We start from the raw sequence: 22,191 nt of genomic DNA, 5'->3' as shown, positions 1-22,191 counted from the left end.
TCAACAATATGAGTGAATAATTGATGATGTTAGCATAAAAAATGAAAAAAAATATATATTATCTCCCCAAAGAGTAAACAAATTGAGAAGTAAAAAAGAGAAAATCACCAAGCTGTAAAAAATCCAGAAATTAGTGAATGATTGCACTTGATTTTCTCATAAATATCCCACAAGTGAAAAATGTGAAAAAACTAAAAAAAGAAAAAAATGACACAGAAAGTCCAAAAAAAGTTCCATAAAGGTTTCCAAGACGGTGAGGATAGAGTGATGAGAGATGAAATTTCCACACTACACCCGTGCCTGTAAGAATGCCTGCTTACCGAAATTAAAGACTGTATCTCACCAGTCTCATAAAGCCTCTGGGAATTGAGGTATCCCACAACCCATCCACCTGAATGATCAGAAGGCTCAGCATAGAATCCAAACGGAACCGTGGATAATGAAAGAGAAAAGGATTCTCATAGCGTATAACGTTTTAAAATCACAATACGTATTTATTAAAGGTTGCACTTACAATTAAGTAGTGTATATTGAGCAGTAACAAGCAATCACAAAAAGAAATCCTCCTCCGTTGCTTCAGTACTGCGATGCTTCCTCGCTACCAGGACTCACACACCGCTGGCGTTCAGAGCGAAAGCGCGATGACGTCAAACAGTTATCTACCTACTCTCAGCAGGCACCACCCCACGTGGCTACGAAACATCCCGAAAGGACAACTTACTAGAGTACGGCGCAACTGTACCAACGATGAAGATTTCATTTCCCAGGCCTGTGTACTAAAAGAAAAATTTTTAGAAAAGGGATATCAAGAAAATCAACTTTCTAAAGTCATTGAAGATCTTGCACTGATACCTAGAATTGAGTGCCTTCGAACAAAACCACTTACTACCAATGTGAACACTCATGAGTGGAGCTTTGTGTCTGGCTACCACTCCCAGTATAAAGAAGTGGAAATAATTTTTTCATCACATTGGCATGTGCTTTTCCTGGATAAGATATTGAGAACGGTTATTCCTATTAAACCGAACTTCATCTACAAAAAAGCACAATGCTTTGGAGACCGGGTCGTAAAGAAGGTATTAGACCCCCCTAAGAAACCCCCTACTTTTTGGGACAAAGACGTTTTTTTTGCATGTCGAAAATGTCTACATGGCAGGGAAGTTGACAGACCGATGAGAGCTATTGAAAATATCACTTCCACATCCAACAATATGACATTCCCCATTAAGGAATTCATTACGTGCAACACTGCTTATGTAGTGTATGTCCTAGAATGTCCATGCAAGCTTATGTATGTAGGCCGCACAAAGAGAGAATTGAAAGTCAGGATAGGGGAACATATAGCTAATATTAAATCAGGATATAAAGACCATAACGTCTCTTTGCACTTCAAAATATTTCACGACAAGAATCCAGCAGTTTGAAATTTTGGGGAGTTCGTCATCTAAAACCTTCCTGGAGGGGTTCAAATCGTGTAAGAGAGCTGTCAAAACTTGAAACTGAGTGGATCTTTTCTGTTGATACATTGGTGCCTAAAGGGTTAAATGTCGAGCTAGACATCAATTGTTTTATTAGCGATTATTAGTACTTTTTATTGTCTTTTAGATATATTTATGTTTATTATTGTCCCTAAGATGGTCCCTACTCCCCTGCAGGGCCTATACAAAATATTCATATACATATATCTATGTTCACTCAGTATATACATATTTCTTCATATATAACCATCATCGAAACATTATGGAGCATACCCTTTCAGGGATCTTTATTTTATTTTGATTTCTATTGCTATTTCTCTGCTCAGTAGTTTCTCCAACCTTATATTTTAGAGATTTTAAAATTAAATTTTTAATTATTTCTGATATTAATAATTCATACCTATTCTATATTGCATTAATTTTTATTGCAATGCTGAGACCTTTTGCGGTCATTATCCTTATATTGCATTAATTTCTATTGCAATGTTGAGACTTTTTGAGGTTATTATCCTCTTTATATATATATCATATTTGTTCCTTTTTCCTCTTCCTTTATTTATAAGATTACTTACCAGTGTGTTTTATATTGTATATATATCAGGTTTTATGCAATTTTGCATTTTCTGTACTTTTTTTTTTTTTTCATTCTTCGTTTTTTATTGTTGTTTGCATATATAAAGTACACAAAGTAGTACACCATCGTGCATAGACTTAACATAATACATACACAAGCATACATTTTTCCCCTCCCCCTACCTCTGTATCATTATGATTAAGTGAAAAAAGCCTCTTACATACCAAATTGTCTTCCCGTATGTCCACCATCCCCCCCACCACCCCTCCCGCCCTCGCCCACCCAACCACCCTCCCATCACACCGTGGACCAGTTTTTTGAGTTAATTTGCTTCATTAGATTAATCCTCCCCATAAAGGGATGTCCAGTATCGGATTAAAGTATTTAAGTTTAAAAGACGTCATCTTCTTATATAGAACATCCTGTTATGTCTAGCCACATCCTCACAAACTTTCTATAATTGCCCTGTCTAGTGAGTGTCACTCTCTCGCTCCAGATCATTGTGTTAATGGTTTCAACCCAAGATTTGACAGTGGGTGGGGTCTGAGCCTGCCACCTCCACGCAATTAACTTTCTTGCCTGGAAGAGGCATCTCAGCACCACCTCAAGGGCACCGGCGGGCACTCTATCCTCCTCGATACTTCCTAATAGGCATGTCTTAGACTCGACTTCCAAATTCGTTTTAAAAGTTTTATTTATTATGTCTATCACCTCCTCCCAGTATCTGAATAGCTTAGGGCATTTCCACATCATGTGGATGAGACTGCCTGTCGCTCTGCACCTTGGACATTCGTCGGTACTTCTCCACCCGAGATTGAACATTCTCCTAGGGGTATAGTATACTCTATGCAAGAGGAATAAGTGTGATACTTTCTGAGATGGAGAGATTGAAACCAATACCCCCCTCTTCAAGATCGCGCTCCACTGTTCCGTGGTCATTTGCCCTAAGTCTCTCTCCCACCCTATCCTACTCTTAATGGGGCCTGCCCTACTTATTGTTTTGGCTCCTATTCTGGAATACAAATCGGAGATCAGGCCTTTAGTTGTTTTTGAAGAGCTTATTTTCAGGAGGGTAGGGGCCGAGGACCATACAATGGGTTGTGACCCGAACTGGGCTTGGATGCCGTGCCGGATCTGGAGGTATCTGTAAAATGTTTTATTTGCTATATTGAATTCCTGTCGCAAGTCTTGAAAGGATTTCATATGTTCTCCATCATACAATTGGTTTAAGCGGTTTATCCCTTGTCTCTCCCATTCCTTGCATCTCTCAATATCTTTTAATTCCCTTAAGTTTTGGTTGCACCAGAGAGGGGCAAACGTTGTTATTCCCTTATAGCCCATCAGTGCTTTTGTAGTTTGCCATACTTTAAGGACAAGTTTTATAGTTGGACATTTATGAATAAACGAGCCAGCCTCGAGTGCCTCCAATATTGTCCTATGTGGTGCCCCTATTAGCATCAATGTACCGGGATTCCCGTCTCCCTCCGATCCGCAATTCGCAAGATGTTGTAGCTGCGAAGCTAGGAAGTATGTTTTCGAGTGGGGTACTGCCATTCCCCCCTCTTTAGCTGGTAACTGCATGGTCTGGAGACAAATCCTGGCTTGTCCCTTCTTCCAGATTAACTCTCTAAAGATGGATTCTATCCTTTTGAACCATTTTTGATCTATCCAGACTGGGGAGTTATGGAGGATATAGAGTAGCTGGGGCAGCCATAGCATTTTTATTAAATTACATCGTCCCGCTATGGATAATGGTAGTCTACACCAGATGTCTCTTTTTTGTTCCCATTTGGACAAGAGGGGAATTAGGTTATTTGGAACAAAGCTATTTATGTCCCTCGTGATCCATATACCGAGGTATTTCATCGTAGCTACTACTTTTAACTGAGGGATTCCGTGGGGTATCTGGACACCAAGGGGATCTATCGGCAGTAGTGCCGACTTTTCCCAATTAATGACCAGCCCAGAACATGACCCAAACTCACCCACCGTTTTGATCACATTTTTTAACGAGGTTTCGGTGTCTCCCAGAAAAAAAAGGACATCGTCCGCAAACAGTGCGATCTTATCCTCTATGGTTAGTCTACGGAACCCCTGTATATCTTCTGATTTTCTGATTTTAATGGCCAATGGTTCCATTGCCAGCGCGAACAGAAGGGGGGAAAGGGGGCAGCCTTGTCGAGTTCCTCTATCTAGTTGGAAGATTTCGGAAAGTTCGTTGTTAATTTTAATTTTTGCTCTTGGCTGGTTATATAACAGCTTCACCCAACTAATAAACCTGGGGCCAAACCTGAATTTCTCTAGGACCTTTCATAGGTAGTCCCATTCCAGACTGTCGAAAGCCTTGGCAGCATCCAGGGCTAAAACAGCTCTGGAACCCACCCCCTCTGTTGGAATTTGCATATTCAGGAACAATCTCCTGATATTGATACTGGTTGACCTATTAGGGATGAAGCCCGATTGGTCAGGATGTATGAGCGCTTGGATATTCCGGTTTAGACGAGTTGCTAATACTTTAGCCAAGATCTTGGCGTCAGTACAAAGGAGTGAGATAGGGCGATACGATGAGGCCTCAGTTGGATCCTTCCCCTCCTTATGTAAGACAATAATAGTAGCTTCTATCATAGAGGTGGGGAGTGTTCCATGAGTCAGTGCCCAATTTAATGTCTTGAGGAGTTCTGGTAACAGAATATCCCCATATCTTTTATAGATCTCTAAGGGCAACCCGTCTGGGCCAGGTGACTTTTGAGTTGACATCCCCGCCACTGCCTGTTTTAATTCGCCCAGAGTGATTGGCGCCTCCATATCAATGTTATCTTCCTCCGACAGAGTCGGGACGGACATTCCCTGGAGAAAATTTCCCAATCCTTCGGTCCCTTCCCTCCTCTTGGAGCTATAAAGGGATACGTAGAATTCTCTAAAGGTGTTTAGTATCGCTGTTTTATCGGTGGAAGTTTCCCCACTTGATAACTTGACTGCTGTAACAGTAGAGGGGGGGGAATTAGTTCTAATGAGCAGGGATAGTAGGCGCCCCACTCGTTCTCCCTCTCCAAACTGATTCTGTCTCTGGAATATTCGTTTTCCCTCTGTTCTTTTTAATGTAGTCATTTTATATATCTGTTGTTTTTCTAACCACTCTTTTAAACTATTCGAGGTTGGGGCTTCAATGTATCTCTTCTCTGCCTGTAGTAACTGGTTCCTTATCTCGCTCTCTCCCTCCCTATTCTTCCTCTTTATCCCTGCTATCTTTTGAATCAGGAGACCTCGGAGGTGAGTTTTAAGGGGGGCCCATACCGCCCCCACCGATGCAGTTCCCACATTTATCTGTAAAAATTCTTTGAGAGCAGACATCACCATACTGTGTTCGCTCATTAGCTCGAGCCAGTGAGGACTAATTTTCCATTCACTGGGGTACCATTTACCCCTAGATTTTATTGTCAGCTCGATCGGTGAGTGATCGGAGACTCCTCTTGGGCCATATTCTATATTTGTTACTAGTGTTACTGCCTCGTCGTTACCCAACGCCATGTCTATTCTGGATAAAGTGTGGTGAGTCTTCGAAAAACAGGAGTATTGGCGTTCCTGCGGATAGCGCGTACGCCAAATATCACATAATCCAACTTCATCCAGAAATAGAGCTAGTTGATCCTCTCCTTTTGTTTTAGGTCTGTTTCCCGGCGGGAACCTATCCTGGATCCTATCTAAGGCTTCATTAAAATCTCCTATAATGAGTGTCGGTATCCCTGGTTTATCCAATGTAAACTCAATCAATTTGTGTAGAACTTCGAATTTAAATGGGGGGGGGGGATATAAACGCTGGCTATCACAAATAATTTATTTTCAATTGAGCAGAATAAAAATATAAACCGTCCCTGATCGTCTATTCTGCTCTCTCTACAGGAGAATACCAAACCTCTCCCCACCAGTATACTCACTCCCCTGGAATAGGATGAGTGGTATGAGTGGTAAGTGGACTGGAATCTTGGACCGCTCAACTGTGTGGCTGTTTTTGCGGTTAAGTGCGTCTCCTGCAGACAGAGCAGGCCTGCTCCTCTCCCCCCCAGCATATCTAGGATAGTCGTTCTCTTGATAGAGTCCCTCATTCCACGCACGTTCAAAGATTTTATACAGAACGTCTTATCTACCATATCCTCTGGTAAAGTTTGACATTAGCCCCCCTATTATTCTCTCTTGTCTTATATCGAGAGAGATCCAAAAAAAAAAAAAAAAAGATACGAAAAAGTGGTACAATCATACAATATATGGACCTTTGACCAAAAATAATAAGAAAAGACAATCTAAATAGAAAATGTTCTGTACTTTAACACACAGTCCTATATGCTAGGATCATTACTTGACCTGCAAGGGTTAATGTGCACACAGTGACCTTACTCGATAGTGAATGGCATCTGAAGGGTTAATGGAATCAGTGTTATGTCTCCGTTTTCCTGACCTACTATCCACAACTTTGATGAGTTCTCTTCTGGTCACTTATGGGTTAAAGCATGTGTTGATTACCTGTAATCTAAAGATATCTAATTTATATTTATTATGACCTTTTGTACATGGATGTCTGCTAGTTTGCTTAGTTGCCGAATTTGTAGTCCAGAGTCATGTACTTTTAAATACGTTGCAGCATTGTTGCGACTGTATGTGCAGGGTCCTTTATTATGTGTTACGTGTCTATTGGTGTTTCCCTAATACTCTGACTCGGCTGACGTCTGCTCTCTCTTCCGTCCCCTGATGCACCAATGGGAGCGGAGGTGTGCGCGCGTCTTATCCAATAGCCGTCGATCGGGAACTACATAGAGACGTAATCTACGCCGAGTAGCCACGCCCTCTGTTGAAGTCGGATGTGTCGTGGCAAAAAGCTGGGCTGTACGCAGAGCACAGCGCCATTTTGCCCTGTGCTATTAAGCACAGAATCCATCTTAATGAAATAATGCATATTTAAACTAAATAGATTCACTCACCATCATTCTCTGCCATTCATACAAGCAAGAGACCTCACACCAGCATGTTCTCATTCCATTCAGCTCTCAGTCATCATCTCTTCTGCCCTCAAGCTCCTTTTCTCTTTATTTATGTCAATTTGAATAACAAAAGAAGGTGGTGGCTTTACAAAACAGCCAATCAGACATGGTGTATACATTCAAAAGAACCAATCACAGACATGTGATTGGAACAATGCTTAGACGGTTGCAGGCAGTTTAATTAAAAGACTCAGTAGGAAGTGAGGTCACAACATGTGACCACCTTCATAGGAAGTGAGCTCACAGGGTGTCAGCTTCACCCAGCAGATGCCCATATATGGAAACCCCTCCAACAGGGATTCCATACAGCAATAACAAAATACAATAATCAATAACAATACAGCAATAATCAATAACAATACAGCAATAATCAATAACAATACAGCAATAATCAATAACAATACAGCAATAATCAATAACAATAGGATACAGTTCCTGATGGGAGGAGCTTATCTGCAGGTGTAGGCGCACATCACAAAACAGTGTTGATCAGGTACTGAGAGATGACAGGAGCGCACACCAGCTAAATTGACAATGCGCTTGCAGAGCGGACGCACCGAGAAGGCGAATATCTGTGCATCACACAGGGGCCCTTTCGCCGGCCGACACCCCCCTCCACAAACACCCTTCTCCAAATCAGGAAGTGTATCTCCACAAGTCTGTCTGCCCCAGTCAGCTTTCTAGAGCGGGCTGAGGGAGAACCAACCATGGGTGACACTATGACAATACATATTAAATACATCTTCAAATTTCCACAACAGTCCTCCCTTTTTGTCATATTGCTCCCATTTGTCCTTCCAATCTTGATAGTCGTCTTACACCTAGAAACTAAATCAGTCTTTACAGTCCATAAAAAGGAAAACACGGCTTGACATGTAGACTCTGTTCTTCAGGAGGGATGACTTATAAGGAGGGCAGAACTTGGTGAGCTGTAGTAATCGATCGGTCTGGGGTCCTCTGTGTCTTGTACGTGGGTCCGGCTTCGGGGCGTCTCATCAAGGAAACTGTGGTCATCTGCTCCGGCTCTGGTCACGCGTCCAATCAGGCAACAGGAGCGCCTATCACGACATAGAAAGAATAGAAATAAAAACGACATGAGTATATATTCCCATTTCCATCACCCACGATCCGCTGTAAAATAAAAATTAAATCCCCAAAGATTCCCTTAGCTACAGCTCTGGCTCTGCCTTGCAGGGACCCAAACCTTATCCATATGGGCCTGAACTCAATTCCCAGTATCCCCGATCCAGGTATAACAATCTTTACTTGTAAATTCCCAGAAATCGCCCTTGGACCGTGAGAACTTCCTTGTAGCTTCAACAGTCATATGAAACATTCCATCCTCAATAGGTGTGAATTGTTCAATCGTATCATAAGCTCAAGCCCCCCTCCTTGTATATGCAGGAAACCATGCCCAGACCTGGTCCGGGTTGGTGAACAATTCCCGTCTTGCTGTCCCTGCCATTCCTACTTTCTCTTGCGCCATCAGATCCTTGCGATCGGCCGCGATATAGGATGCTGGGACAGCTTCACCACCACACATGAACCTCCTGCATTGGGGGAATTACCTTATAAGCTATAGATACCCAACTGAAGAACAGAGCCATAAAAACAAAAACAATTCTACCCTCTAAAGACATCTCATTAAATTCCATTGACAAGTGTCTGTTCGGAGTCCTCACTAGTTTGTCAATAATCCTCATACCAATCATAACATCATAAATAGCATGTACCGCTGTCATCGCTGGGCACTAAAGCTCGGTGGAGACTCAGAACAGACCCCGCAATCCGTCCCGTTCAATTTCTTAAATAGTCATAAAATAGACTAAATAATAACTTGGGATGCTTTTCATCGTTGCCTCTGCTAAAATTTACTAAACAAACAAATACAAAATAAACGAAAATACACAAAGATACTACTAATTTCTTTGATGTGGAGGAGCCGCTTCTTGCAGTGGCTGGCGTGGTCTCATCCATCAAGCTTCTTTACACACGACCCAGTCACCTGGTTGGGAAAAATGAAAACCAATTACCGTGTCAGGGTCCAGGAGAGACTCTCCTGAACCCCTTTGAAGTTCATGTTACAGTGATCGCACCCACCCCATCACCTGAGAATCGACGTGACAGCTGGTGAGGGGAGTACGACCCTGGTTTCGGTTGACCTCCAAACAAACCTTATGACAATGACCCCGACCTCGGGACTGTGTTCACTGCACAATCTGTGCCTGTCTCCCCGTCGCCTATAATCGCTTACCCTCTCCTGTAATACCTGGAACCATTGGCAGGTTCATCTAAAATGGGAACCTACTTCACCAGACTGCTGCTTGCCAATTCAAATTCTATCAAAGGAAGACAGTCTTGGCACAAACTTGATTAGAATTAGAAAGATTAGTGTTATTAGTTCGAAAAACTGTCACTTTTACATTTATTTATCCCCCCATTTTCTTCCTCATTACAGACTGGAGGAAGAAGAAACAATGAAATAGCCTATGATCCTTTAAACCTTCTTAGACTCGTGTTTATCCATGTGTACAGCTGTCTACATACACCTGCTCTCTATGTACAGAAACTTCCAGAAACTTCTTGGACCTGAAAAATACTTAAACAGAAATCATTACTTCATCCCACATAATTATCCTGCAGAGAATGGCAAACAAAAATGACATTCCTGTAAATTTTCAATGACATTCTTTCAAAACCGATTCAAACGAAACTCTGTGTAACTCTTACTTTTCCTGTTCCTACAAAAATACTACAGCCGCGACGCATCTAAGGATCGCCGCGGTAAATTCGAACATATTCACGTTACTACATACAAACATTCATATACAAATGTGGGGGAGATATTCATAGTATCCAAAACAAAAATGAAAAAAACAAAAACCCGCTGGAAATCTGCCTTCACTTTCAGCAATTGAAGAAAATACAATGGGAAAATATGAGAATAGCATGAGAGCCTTGCATAGACCGGCTATGTATAGCTCTCCTTTGAGGGTTACCAAAGCGTGTACCACGCCTCCATCCACACTCATCATTACAGATTTCTGAAGCCATATCTGAACTACATTCAAGGTATCTTTATTCTGAGGTCTCATACCTCCAGCCAGAGTACCTTCCAAAGGAGTACACCTTACTGTACCCTCTGACCACCTATGTCATTCTTTAAGGGGTCTCATGTCCGGAGCCCCAAACCCAGACTTCATATGCGTGCAGCTGTCTGACTGGTGCACTGCATGGGCGGCACATCCCATGACGATTAATCGCTTTTTTTATTGGTGAATCTGCGTCCAGATAACCAATGCGCTTGTTTTCGGAGCGGTTATGGCTTGCGCCTTTAAAATCATAACCGATCCCTGCATTCCGATTATTCTACACGGCCTTAGCAGGGCAATTAGCGTACTACTCCTCACATTTATGCGAATACAATCGCGCACAGGATTTCCGATTATTGTACACGGCCAGACCTGTCTCACGATATAAAGCCTCTAAAAATGTGTTCGTCACACAAACTACAACGCACCATGAAATCCTCCACTTTTCAAAAACAATATTATGGCTTCTTTCTACCTGCATCTAGATGTCACAACAATAATGGTGAAGCCCTCCTGTTTCGCTCTCGCATACCCAAAACTGTATTTACAGTATAAAACTTCACAAAAACCTTTAAAAACGCCAAAATATTTTCCGTTGTCCTTTCAGGACACAAATACCATTGCTAATCTTTCAGAAGACTCAAAAACTCCTCCCACTGACTTCCTGCTTATATATAAATGCTGAAAAAGGACTTTCTGTTCTATGCTCAGCTCGTAAAACCCAATTCTGGTTTATTTACATAATGACAGGAAGAGGGAGGGGAAGTCTATCTTCATCAAAAAAAACTCCATGGACCACAAATATCCCCTGGAAGTATTATCCAATAGTAAACAAAGCCAGAACTGACTCTCCTTTTAAAACAACATTCTTTTGGTTCAGGAAAGGTAAAACAATCACCTCCCATCTGCATGGAAATTCCCAAATATTCAAATCCAAAAGCAACGCACATCGCTGTGCACAAAAATGCATTCAAACCAGTTCCACAATCCATTAAAATTCAGTGCATGCAAAGCAGTCTTTTCACCCAAAAACGAAATTCTACACAAAAGCCTCCACTCTTATACTGCAAAGTCAGCCGGTAGGTTAGTCAGATCCTGTATACAAATTAGCCCTAGCACGCAAGCACTATTCAAAAGATAGCGCTTTAAACTGCATCTCAAAATGGCAACAAACCAAGCAAACAATGGCGCCATTTACGCTTGCAAAAAACAATTTAACTGCGCCTCGAAATCACCCTAAACATCAAAATCTGCCCCAAAGGCTGCAAAAATTCCACTGCTCAGTCACATGGTATCACACCCAAAAGATGACCCAGGATGACCCACAGAGCAAATAGACTGCACCTCACAAAATGGCCGCCAACGACCATAGCAAACAAGATGGCTGCCAAATGCAGCCCCCAAAAATCTGCCTAGAATCTCTCCACAAAGACAACACATGGAACATCAAAAACGAACACCAAAAACATTTTCTAAAAACAACCAACCAACAAGGCACACATTTTAGGCTCCTTCAAATCGGACCTTTTCATGGTGTGAACCCCTCATAATGAGCGCAGCACAGGAATGGTGGGAACCCCTCACACTGAGCACAGGGATGGTGGGAAACCCCCCCCCCCAGAGCCGCATTTGAGGCTGCTTCAAATCGGACCTTTGGCCAACACAGCACATTCAAAAAATTTCAGTTAGTTATATGAAACACAACATAAAATAAACACTTTTCTCAAAGTTCATGTACACACCGTGGCATCACCTTTCATAACAAGCCATTTAAGAAATTCACAAAGAGGTCACATTTAAAACCTAAAAAAAACTCTTTTCATGCTAGCAGCCAAAGGAAATGCGATCCAAACAAAACAGCTTCATTGCAAACCATGCGCACACGTTCCTTCATCAGCCAAACAATTCAATCACAGTTCAGCCACACTTACGGGGACATGTCTTTTGGTCCCATACAAAGGTAAAAATCACAATTTATTAATTTCTATTCCTCACATAGATCATGAACATATTACACATGACTTTTGCTCTAAAAATTGTACACTCAAGAAACACAGAGATCCAACACTGTCCGCCGCATGGTGGCCCAAACAAACTGCCCTTCCCCCGAGCCTCATGGCCAGAGAAGCCATCTTTAAAAGCCATGCTGCTCAAACAAATCGCCCTTCCCCCACCAAAGCACATGGCATAATGCTGCTGTCTTACACAATAGCTTTTCCAAACAGCTTTACTGTATACCATGGGCACATAACTTCAATCTGTTCAATCATACAGCATCCAGGCATTCACACATAATTCACATACATACATACATGTACAATCAAATCCACTCGATTTCACAAACGCACGCAATCATACACATATCCAATCCTAAACACACACACACATCCAAATCAAACTTTTAGTCCATGACAAAATCATACATGCACACACGTCCAATCGCACACATACACACGTCCAATCGCACACATACACACGTCCAATCGCACACATACACACGTCCAATCGCACACATACACACGTCCAATCGCACACATACACACGTCCAATCGCACACATACACACGTCCAATCGCACAAGCATTATTTCATTAAAACGTCAAATTTATTCTTTCGCAGAGAAGAGTCCCCCACGCATCGGAACATAACCGATACCCAAAGGGGCCCAGTCTGCTCCTACCTGGCTCGCCAATTAACTGTCGTGGCAAAAAGCTGGGCTGTACGCAGAGCACAGCGCCATTTTGCCCTGTGCTATTAAGCACAGAATCCATCTTAATGAAATAATGCATATTTAAACTAAATAGATTCACTCACCATCATTCTCTGCCATTCATACAAGCAAGAGACCTCACACCAGCATGTTCTCATTCCATTCAGCTCTCAGTCATCATCTCTTCTGCCCTCAAGCTCCTTTTCTCTTTATTTATGTCAATTTGAATAACAAAAGAAGGTGGTGGCTTTACAAAACAGCCAATCAGACATGGTGTATACATTCAAAAGAACCAATCACAGACATGTGATTGGAACAATGCTTAGACGGTTGCAGGCAGTTTAATTAAAAGACTCAGTAGGAAGTGAGGTCACAACATGTGACCACCTTCATAGGAAGTGAGCTCACAGGGTGTCAGCTTCACCCAGCAGATGCCCATATATGGAAACCCCTCCAACAGGGATTCCATACAGCAATAACAAAATACAATAATCAATAACAATACAGCAATAATCAATAACAATACAGCAATAATCAATAACAATACAGCAATAATCAATAACAATACAGCAATAATCAATAACAATAGGATACAGTTCCTGATGGGAGGAGCTTATCTGCAGGTGTAGGCGCACATCACAAAACAGTGTTGATCAGGTACTGAGAGATGACAGGAGCGCACACCAGCTAAATTGACAATGCGCTTGCAGAGCGGACGCACCGAGAAGGCGAATATCTGTGCATCACACAGGGGCCCTTTCGCCGGCCGACACCCCCCTCCACAAACACCCTTCTCCAAATCAGGAAGTGTATCTCCACAAGTCTGTCTGCCCCAGTCAGCTTTCTAGAGCGGGCTGAGGGAGAACCAACCATGGGTGACACTATGACAATACATATTAAATACATCTTCAAATTTCCACAACAGATGTGACGAAACGCGTCAGGGCGTGGCTACGACGGCGTATCCAGGAAGTTGTGAAGAGTGCGTTCCACTGCTGTACCATCCCTATCAGACCAGGTGTCCTCAGCAGCGTGCATCCAGCACAAGCGCGACCCCCTGTGTGTGGAGGAGAGCGGTGAAGTTGACTCTTTTATTCTTATGCTCATTTACAAGTATACCCATTGTACGTAGATAGGAAGCGGGGGGTGTTATCATACGGGATTTTTACTTATTAAAGCGATATTACACTATTTGGTGCCCTTTGTTTTTTCTATGAACCCCTGTTTGGAGTTTTAAAAAAAAAATCCCTTGCTGCTTCTGGAATGCGGTTGGAGGTCCGATCAGGACGATATATTTGAAAGGCTTTTCTTTATTGATCTTCTGGTGAGTGTAAACCCCAGAGGGGAAGTGTGTCTCACGTTTTGGTGAAGATTGGAAATCGGTGGAGGGTGTACTACCATTCCTGGAAAACATTTCCTTTATTATTTTGAACTTTTGCTTGATTCACTGATCTATGGACTTTTTTCCAACACGTTTTATCTATATGTTTTTATTTATGCTTAGCGCTGTTTTATCATTATACAACCATTATTTACTGGTTTTATCTGATTGATTCTCTGTTTATACTTTTAATAGATGTGCTTTATCTATTTTTAAATAGCTGCTGCAATATATATATATATATCACCTTCCGGGTTTTGGCAGAGATTTTAGATATTTCTGTTAATTTTATATATATATATTATATGTTTTAGACTTAGTCCATCTCCTGTATATCTTATATTAAAGTCCTTTTCTTGGCGCCGGGAAGTGCACTGTGTAGTTCCCCTTTGAGCGTTTTTTTGGTGCACTCTTTTTTAAATACAAAGCCGTACGCCTGTTGGATCTAACCCAGATGCCGTCGTATCTTGTTTTGAGGATTCAAACTAAAGATACGACGTGGGAAATTTGAAAGTACGCCGGCGTATCAGTAGATACGCCGGCGTACTCGCTTTGTGGATCTGCCCCATTGTCTCATCCTTATTGTGTGTACTGGACACTAGAGATAGTGGAACCATTAAAAAATGTTTTAAAATTGTTTAAGTACTGTTGAGATAATATGTCAGTCACACATGGAGTGCATTGTTTTGGGTGAGTTTGCTGAAATGTAGCCACCAAATCTAAGAATTGCTAATCTGCAGTATATTAAAATGCTGTTTTGGGATTTATTTAAAGCAAATCAGTGCAGCGCAATACTAAATGTCCATAAATTAAATTAAAATACAATGTCCATAAATTAGATAGAATCATAGGCGTCCATTAGTGCATGTGAAAAAAGCACAGACCTAGAATGCAGTGAAGACGTTTTGACAGGTGACAGGACTTCTTCAGCGCAGGGTAGTCCCGCCCACGGATGTAACGCGTACGGGGGAGGAGTCACATCTGACGTCACCCGCGGCCATTGCTTTGGTTGGAAACTATTACATGACTTGATGCTGGCACTCACAATAGAGTGCTATAGATTGTACGTACCTTACTTGCCTTTTTATTATTAAATTTACATACAGAGAGCACTAGATCGCTTCCTTTGTGTTTTTTATGTGCGGTGGAGTTCAGCTTAAAGTGCAGGATTTTGCTTCATACCCCGAGTGTGGGTTTATTCCTGTATACTGGTCGATTGGATGAGTTCAGCATTAGTGCAGGATTTTCATTCATACCCCGAGTGTGGGTTCACTGCTTTGTGACCTGTTCTAGGTCGAGTGGATGAGGTGAGAGGCCAATCTGTGTGTGGTGAAGGGATCTTTGTCACCTGTCAAAACATCGTGGGGCAGATCCACAAAGAAATTACGCCGGCGTATCTATTGATACGCCGCGTAATTTCAAATTTTGCGCGTCGTATCTTTGTTTTGTATCCTCAAAACAATATACGACGGCATCTCGGCTAGATCCAACAGGCGTACGTCTTAGTACGCCGTCGGATCTAAGCTGCAATATTTCGGCGGCAGCTAGGTGGTGTTTCCGGTGAATTCAGCGTCGAGTATGCAAATTAGCTATTTACGGCGAACCACGAACGTACGACCGGCCGACGCATTTTGTTAACGTCATTTGCGTTCGGCTTTTTCCGGCGTATAGTTAAAGCTGCTGTTATGAGGCGTACTCAATGTTAAGTATGGCCGTCGTTCCCGCGTACAATTTTTAATTTTTTACGTCGTTTGCGTAAGTCGTTCGCGAATAGGGATTTGCCTAGAATGACGTCACCGTCGGAAGCATTGGCTTGTTCCGGGTTCATTTTGAGCATGCGCACTGGGATACCCCCACGGACGGCGCATGCGCAGTTAAAACAAAACGTTGTTTACGTCGGATCACGGCGTATTAACATAAAACACGCCCCCATTACATCCATTTGAATTCCGTGCCATTACGCCGCCAAAGATACACTACGCCGCCGTAACGTACGGCGGGAATTCGTTGAGCATTCGAAAAAAAAAGATATGTTACAGCGGCGTAGTGTATCTTAGATATGCTGCGCCTGGCGCAAAGGCACGTGGATCTGCCCCCTTTACTGCATTCTAGGATTTGTGCTTTTTTCACATGCACTAATGGACTCCTATGATTCTATCTAATTTATGGACATTTTATTTTAATTTAATTTATGGACATTTAGTATTGCGCTGCACTAATTTGTTTTAAATGTTTTTTGAGGTGTTATTTGAGTTAACCTGGAGTGATAGCTTGCAATTTATTTATTTTGTAGGGGGTTATATGTGTCAGTGCTAAATACTCTCTCTTGTTACTGTTTTGGGGTTTAGATATGCTTTAAGGTGGTGTTTCACAATGTATGTCCAAAAAGCAGGAATATGGAAATACATTCCTTATTACAATAAGCTAAAAGACTTTTGAATTTAGCTTAGTAGTTGTGTTTTTTTTTTTTTTACTAGCTTTGAGTTTACTGGATTATTTTACTTTCGCTCCTAGAATTGCTGTTTTATTTCTGTTTTCAGAACCTGTTCCTTCTCCAACTATAAGAATCGTCTATGAGGATGGAACCAGTAAGACGTGTAATGTCACACTTCATTGTGATGTTACAGGAAATACATCTGTGTCTTATACCTGGAGATACAGGAATGGCTCTGAATACCAGCTGTATGAAAGTATTGGTGGCACAGTCCAGATGGCACTTCAGTCATAACCTATGGAAGTTTTATGCATTGTACAGAACCCTGCTGACTGGAAGAATGTCTCTGTTACATTAAATCCATGTCAGCAAAAAGGTGAGATTGAATTACACTAATGACAGTATTGGTATGGTTGTATTTGTGTAATGCCCTGTACACACGTTCGGTTCGTCCAATGAAAACGGTCCGATGGACGGTTTTCATCGGACAAACCGATCGTGTGTGGGCCCCATCGTTTTTTTTTTCACATCGGTGAAAAAAAATAGAATCTGTTTTAAAATGTTCTGATGGTTAAAAAACCGATAGAAAAAAATGTCTGTGGGGAAATCCATCGGTCTAAAATCCATGCATTCTCAGAATCAAGTCGACGCATGCTCGGAAACATTGAACTTCATTTTTCTTTGCACGTTGTGTTTTACGTCACCGCGTTGGACACGATCGGATTTTTAACTGATGGTGTGTAGGCAAGACTGATGAAAGTCAGCTTCATCGGATATCTGATGAAAAAATCCATCGGTCCGTTTTCATCGGATGAACCGATCGTGTGTACGTGGCAAAAGGGTTCTTGGGACACCCACAGCATGCAGATAGGTACATGGAAAAATACAACTTTATCAGAAAAACACATATTTTTAACTAATACGATTAGTAGAAGCAACAACGTTCTTGGGATTACAACCCCAATGTGAATGCCCAGATTCCTCTACCCCAGGTGGATACTTGTAGTGTGTGCCACCCAACTGGAAATTGGCATGCTTCATCATTGATCATCAAAACAACATATTTAAAGAGATGTTGTGAAGTTTCAAACATGTATGTGCAGTCAGATAAAGGGCAATTTCAAACAAAACTGCTTCTATGCAGCATGGCTTCCTCAAAGAACATCCACATTAGCTCAATCATCATCAAACGTCATCAAATACAGAAAAGAGTGCCAGACCAAATACAAATTAAATAGTCTAAGATAATTTTAATTGAAAATAAATAAATCATATAAGGGGCAACACCACTCCCTCTTCTTCAAGGCTCAACAGGAAAAAAAACTTTGATGGAGCCCTAAGCAAAATGACAAGTATTTTAAAGTTGAGAAGCGGGGGGAGGGGTGTCCTGCTGTCGGAAATGACATCTTACATTAAAGTGAGAATTCGGGGGTGTTGACTCCTTACCTCTTCTCCCATGCAGCCAGCGAGTTGAGAAGCGAGGTGAGGGGCCAAAAATTACTTCTCACCAGACGGGGCCTGTAGTAATTTGGGGGGCCCTCCGCAGCTTTGCGGGGCCCTAAGCAGCTTGCATAGTGAGTCTATAGGGCGGATCAGCCCTGCCCGTAGATCTTCATAAGAGAACAAGCATTAAACTCTCCTCATGGAGTGACAATTTAACAGTTATTGAGCAGCAAATGTAACATTGTCACTCAACGAGGAAAGTTTAATCGTATAGGCCCAGATTCTCAAAGGGCTTACGACGGCGCAATGCCATGTACGCCGTTGTAAGTCCTAATCTGGGCCGTCGTATCTATGCGACTGATTCTTAGAATCAGTTACGCATAGATATCCATTAGATCCGACAGGCGTAAGGCTCTTACGCCGTCAGATCTTAAATGCATTTTTTTTTTAGGTGTCGCCTCCGTCGTTTTCCCCGTAGAGTATGCAAATTAGCTAGATACGCAAATTCCCGAACGTACGCGCGGCCGACGCAGTAAAGTTACAACGTTTACGTTAGGTTTTTCCGGCTTAAAGTTGCCCCTGCTATATGAGGAGCAACCAATGTTAAGTATGGCCGTTGTTCCCGCGTCGAAATTTATAAATTTACGTTGTTTGCGTAAGTCGTTTGTGAATGGGGCTGGACGCCAATTACGTTCGCGTCGAAACCAATGACGTCCTTGCGACGTCATTTGGAGCAATGCACCCTGGGATATTTTACAGACGTCGCATGCGCAGTACGTTCGGCGCGGGAACGCGCTTAATTTAAATGCTTCACGCCCCCTACCCGCCTAATTTGAATTAGGCGGGCTTGCGCCGGGTGATTTACGATACGCCGCCGCAACTTTACAGGGAAGTTCTTTGTGAATAAAGCACTTGCCTGAAAAACTTGCGGCGGCGTAACGTAAATGAGATACGTTACGCCCGCCCTAAGTTACGCCGTTCTACGAGAATCTGGGCCATATAGTCAATCTATGAGGCCCCTATAGTCTCGATCCAAGTTTTAGCCTCTGTTAAGCCCTGATGAAGGGGGGTTGGTGTTGTGTCCCAATGCGTAAAGTTTATTTTCTTTTTTTTCATGATTTATTTACCAAAATTGCATATTATCTTGGAGTCAGTTGTCTTCCCAAGCTCCAATTCATCATAGACTTTACAAATGTCCCCCATCTCCCTTGCAATGAGGATCTGATCCCAGACCTCTTCTTGCATGACATTCTAGCCACCCAGACCCTAATAATACCCCATGTGGTCAGTTGTCCCAGGCTTGAAAACTCAGAAACTATTCTTTCTTCCCCTCTTTTAAATGTGGACAAATTGTCCCTGGAAATGTTTACTAGTTTCTCTTTGTCACAAATGTACAGTGCAAGAAACTATTAAAGGGGTTGTAAAGGTACAATTTTTTCCCCCTAAATAGCTTCCTTTAGTGCAGTCCTCCTTCACTTACCTCATCCTCCGATTTTGCTTTTAAATGTCCTTATTTCTTCTGAGAAATCCTCACTTCCTGTTCTTCTGTCTGTAACTCCACACAGTAATGCAAGGCTTTCTCCCTGGTGTGGAGTGTTGTGCTTGCCCCCTCCCTTGGACTACAGGAGAGTCAGGACGCCCTCTAACACACAGCTACTTTCTCTATCTGCAACGTAGAGAGCGTTCTGACTCTCCTGTAGTCCAAGGGAGGGGTGCGAGCATGACACTCCACACCAGGGAGAAAGCCTTGCATTACTGTGTGGAGTTACAGACAGAACAACAGGAAGTGAGGATTTCTCAGAAGAAATAAGGACATTTAAAAGCAAAATCGAGGGATGTGGTAAGTGAAGGAAGACTGCACTAAGGTAAAGGAAGCTATATAGGAAAAACAAATTGTATCTTTACAACCCCTTTAAGGAACTCATATTCCTTTCACCTAAAGTGATTTCGTCATCCGTATGATATGGAAAGCATCCGATTGGCTGTGTTAGCCCTTTCCGATGTCCGTGCATGTGTCCACGCAGCTCTGCTTGCCGGGAGGAATGTACAGATGGGAGTGCTGTGACATCATGCCTCCCGAGGCCTCCCAAGCTCCGTCATTGAGATCCACCCACCCATATCCTATGTTGACAGGGCTCATACAGGTGCAGGGTAAAAAAACATAGATTACATTTTGAGATGTGGGCACATTGCTGTACTATGGTGTCTTTGTTTTAGGTTGCATGCCCTGTGGGTTTAGAACTTCTTTAAAGTGGAGGTTCACCCAAAAAGTTAATTTTTAACACTAGATTGATGCTCATTTTGTCAAGGGGAATCGGGTTGTTTTTTTAACAGTACTTACCGTTTTAGAGAGAGAGATCTTCTCCGCCGCTTCCAGGTATGGGCTGCGGGACTGGGCGTTCCTATTTGATTGACAGGCTTCTGACAGGCTTCCGACGGTCGCATACATCGCATCACGATTTTCCGAAAGTAGCCGAACGTTGGTGTGCAGGCGCCGTATAAAGCCGCACCGACGTTCGGCTTCTTTCGGCTACTCGTGACGCGATGTATGCGACCGTCGGAAGCCTGTCGATCAAATAGGAACGCCCAGTCCCGAAGATCTCTAAAACGGTAAGTACTGCTTCGATTTAAAAAAAAAAAAACACCCGATTCCCCTTGACAAAATGAGCATCAATCTAATGTTAAAAAAATGTTTTCGGGTGAACTCCCGCTTTAAGTGTGAGCTCAGGTTAGGTCTGAACCTGGAAAGAAACTATCACTCCTGCTCAATTAGCTGAGTCCAAAGAATTTCCCGCTCTGCAGCTGCATGTATCCAAAAGGGTGGGATGCTTGTGACATCATTGACCTATTATGGCCTCGTAGCCATATTAGCCACTTTTAGCTATTTCCTGTCTATACGCTCCAGCAACGGTATCACATTACTACTCTGAACCAGCTTTCTGATAGTGATAGCAATGGACCATGCTTGTGTGATGTATGTTGGCATAGTCTCCACCAGGGGTGTATTGACCGGGTGAGAATGCAGGAGCACATTTTGGAGACAGTTGTCTCTCTATAACAGGAGATGTCTACACGATAACCTTCGTGGAAGGGCCACCATTTACATAAAATTTCTGATTAAAAGCAAAACAATTTTAAATTACATGCTATGGTTTTTATAACATTTTAGTGATTAGTTTAAAATGTATTAGAATTGTTATTATCATAAATGTATTATGTACAAATTAAGCAAAGTACAATTTGAATAGTAATATGCTTAATACATGAATCTATTTGTCTGGAGTCTTCAAACAACTAGCTCTTAACAGCCCAATCCCAGAGAAACGTAACCGTCAAATAAAGATTTACTGGAGCAGTGAAATATGACACTCTATTATAGGTATAGCCAGAGCTTTTTTTCTCAGAAAATAGGTGCAGGAACTCAACCACGACCCGTTCAGATTTCACAAACAGTAGGAGGGTCTTAAAGGGGCATTAAATACCAGAATTGCATTACATACAGAGTGCAGAGTTCAGGGGGGTTACACACAGAGTGTAGAGCTGTCACTTGTAAACACAGAAACCAGACTTCTGTGTTTACAAGTGATTGTGGTGAGCAGGCACAAAAGGGTCTGAGCCAGAGTTGGTGGAACTGAGTTCCCCCAAGTTCCCCCTGAAAAAAAGCCCTGGGTATAGCCTATATAATTTTTATATCTATCTATCTATCTATCTATCTATCTATCTATCTATCTATCTATCTATCTATCTATCTATCTATCTATCTATCTATCTATCTATCTATCGCTATCTCTCTATACATATATATCTATATATATCTATATATATCTATATATATATATATATATATATATAGATATATATATATATATATATATATATATATAGATATAGATATAGATATAGATATAGATATATATATATATATATATATATATATAGATAGATAGATAGATAGATAGATAGATAGATAGATAGATAGAATACAAAGCTGCCTTAGGCAAATCAGGCAAGGTCTCAGGACACAGAGGGGGAATTTTACTAAAACTG

General features: G+C 41.9%; 1 protein-coding gene across 2 annotated transcripts in view; it reads left to right on the top strand.

Annotated features, from left to right (window-relative positions):
* Nucleotides 1-22,191, top strand: part of LOC120921150 (T-lymphocyte surface antigen Ly-9-like) — a 62,391-nt gene that overhangs the window by 25,553 nt on the left and 14,647 nt on the right. For both annotated transcript variants that reach the window (XM_040333843.1, XM_040333842.1), the window contains exon 3: nucleotides 16,808-17,077. In XM_040333843.1, coding sequence (XP_040189777.1) covers nucleotides 16,999-17,077 — 79 coding nt within the window. In that variant the 5' untranslated portion in view covers nucleotides 16,808-16,998. The remainder of the gene's footprint in view (nucleotides 1-16,807; nucleotides 17,078-22,191) is intronic.

The sequence above is a fragment of the Rana temporaria genome, chromosome 13 (assembly GCF_905171775.1).
Source record: "Rana temporaria chromosome 13, aRanTem1.1, whole genome shotgun sequence".
In the NCBI taxonomy this organism is placed as follows: Eukaryota; Metazoa; Chordata; class Amphibia; order Anura; family Ranidae; genus Rana; species Rana temporaria.
Note: the sequence above shows the minus strand (reverse complement) of the source record. Positions and strands in the feature narration are given on the sequence as shown.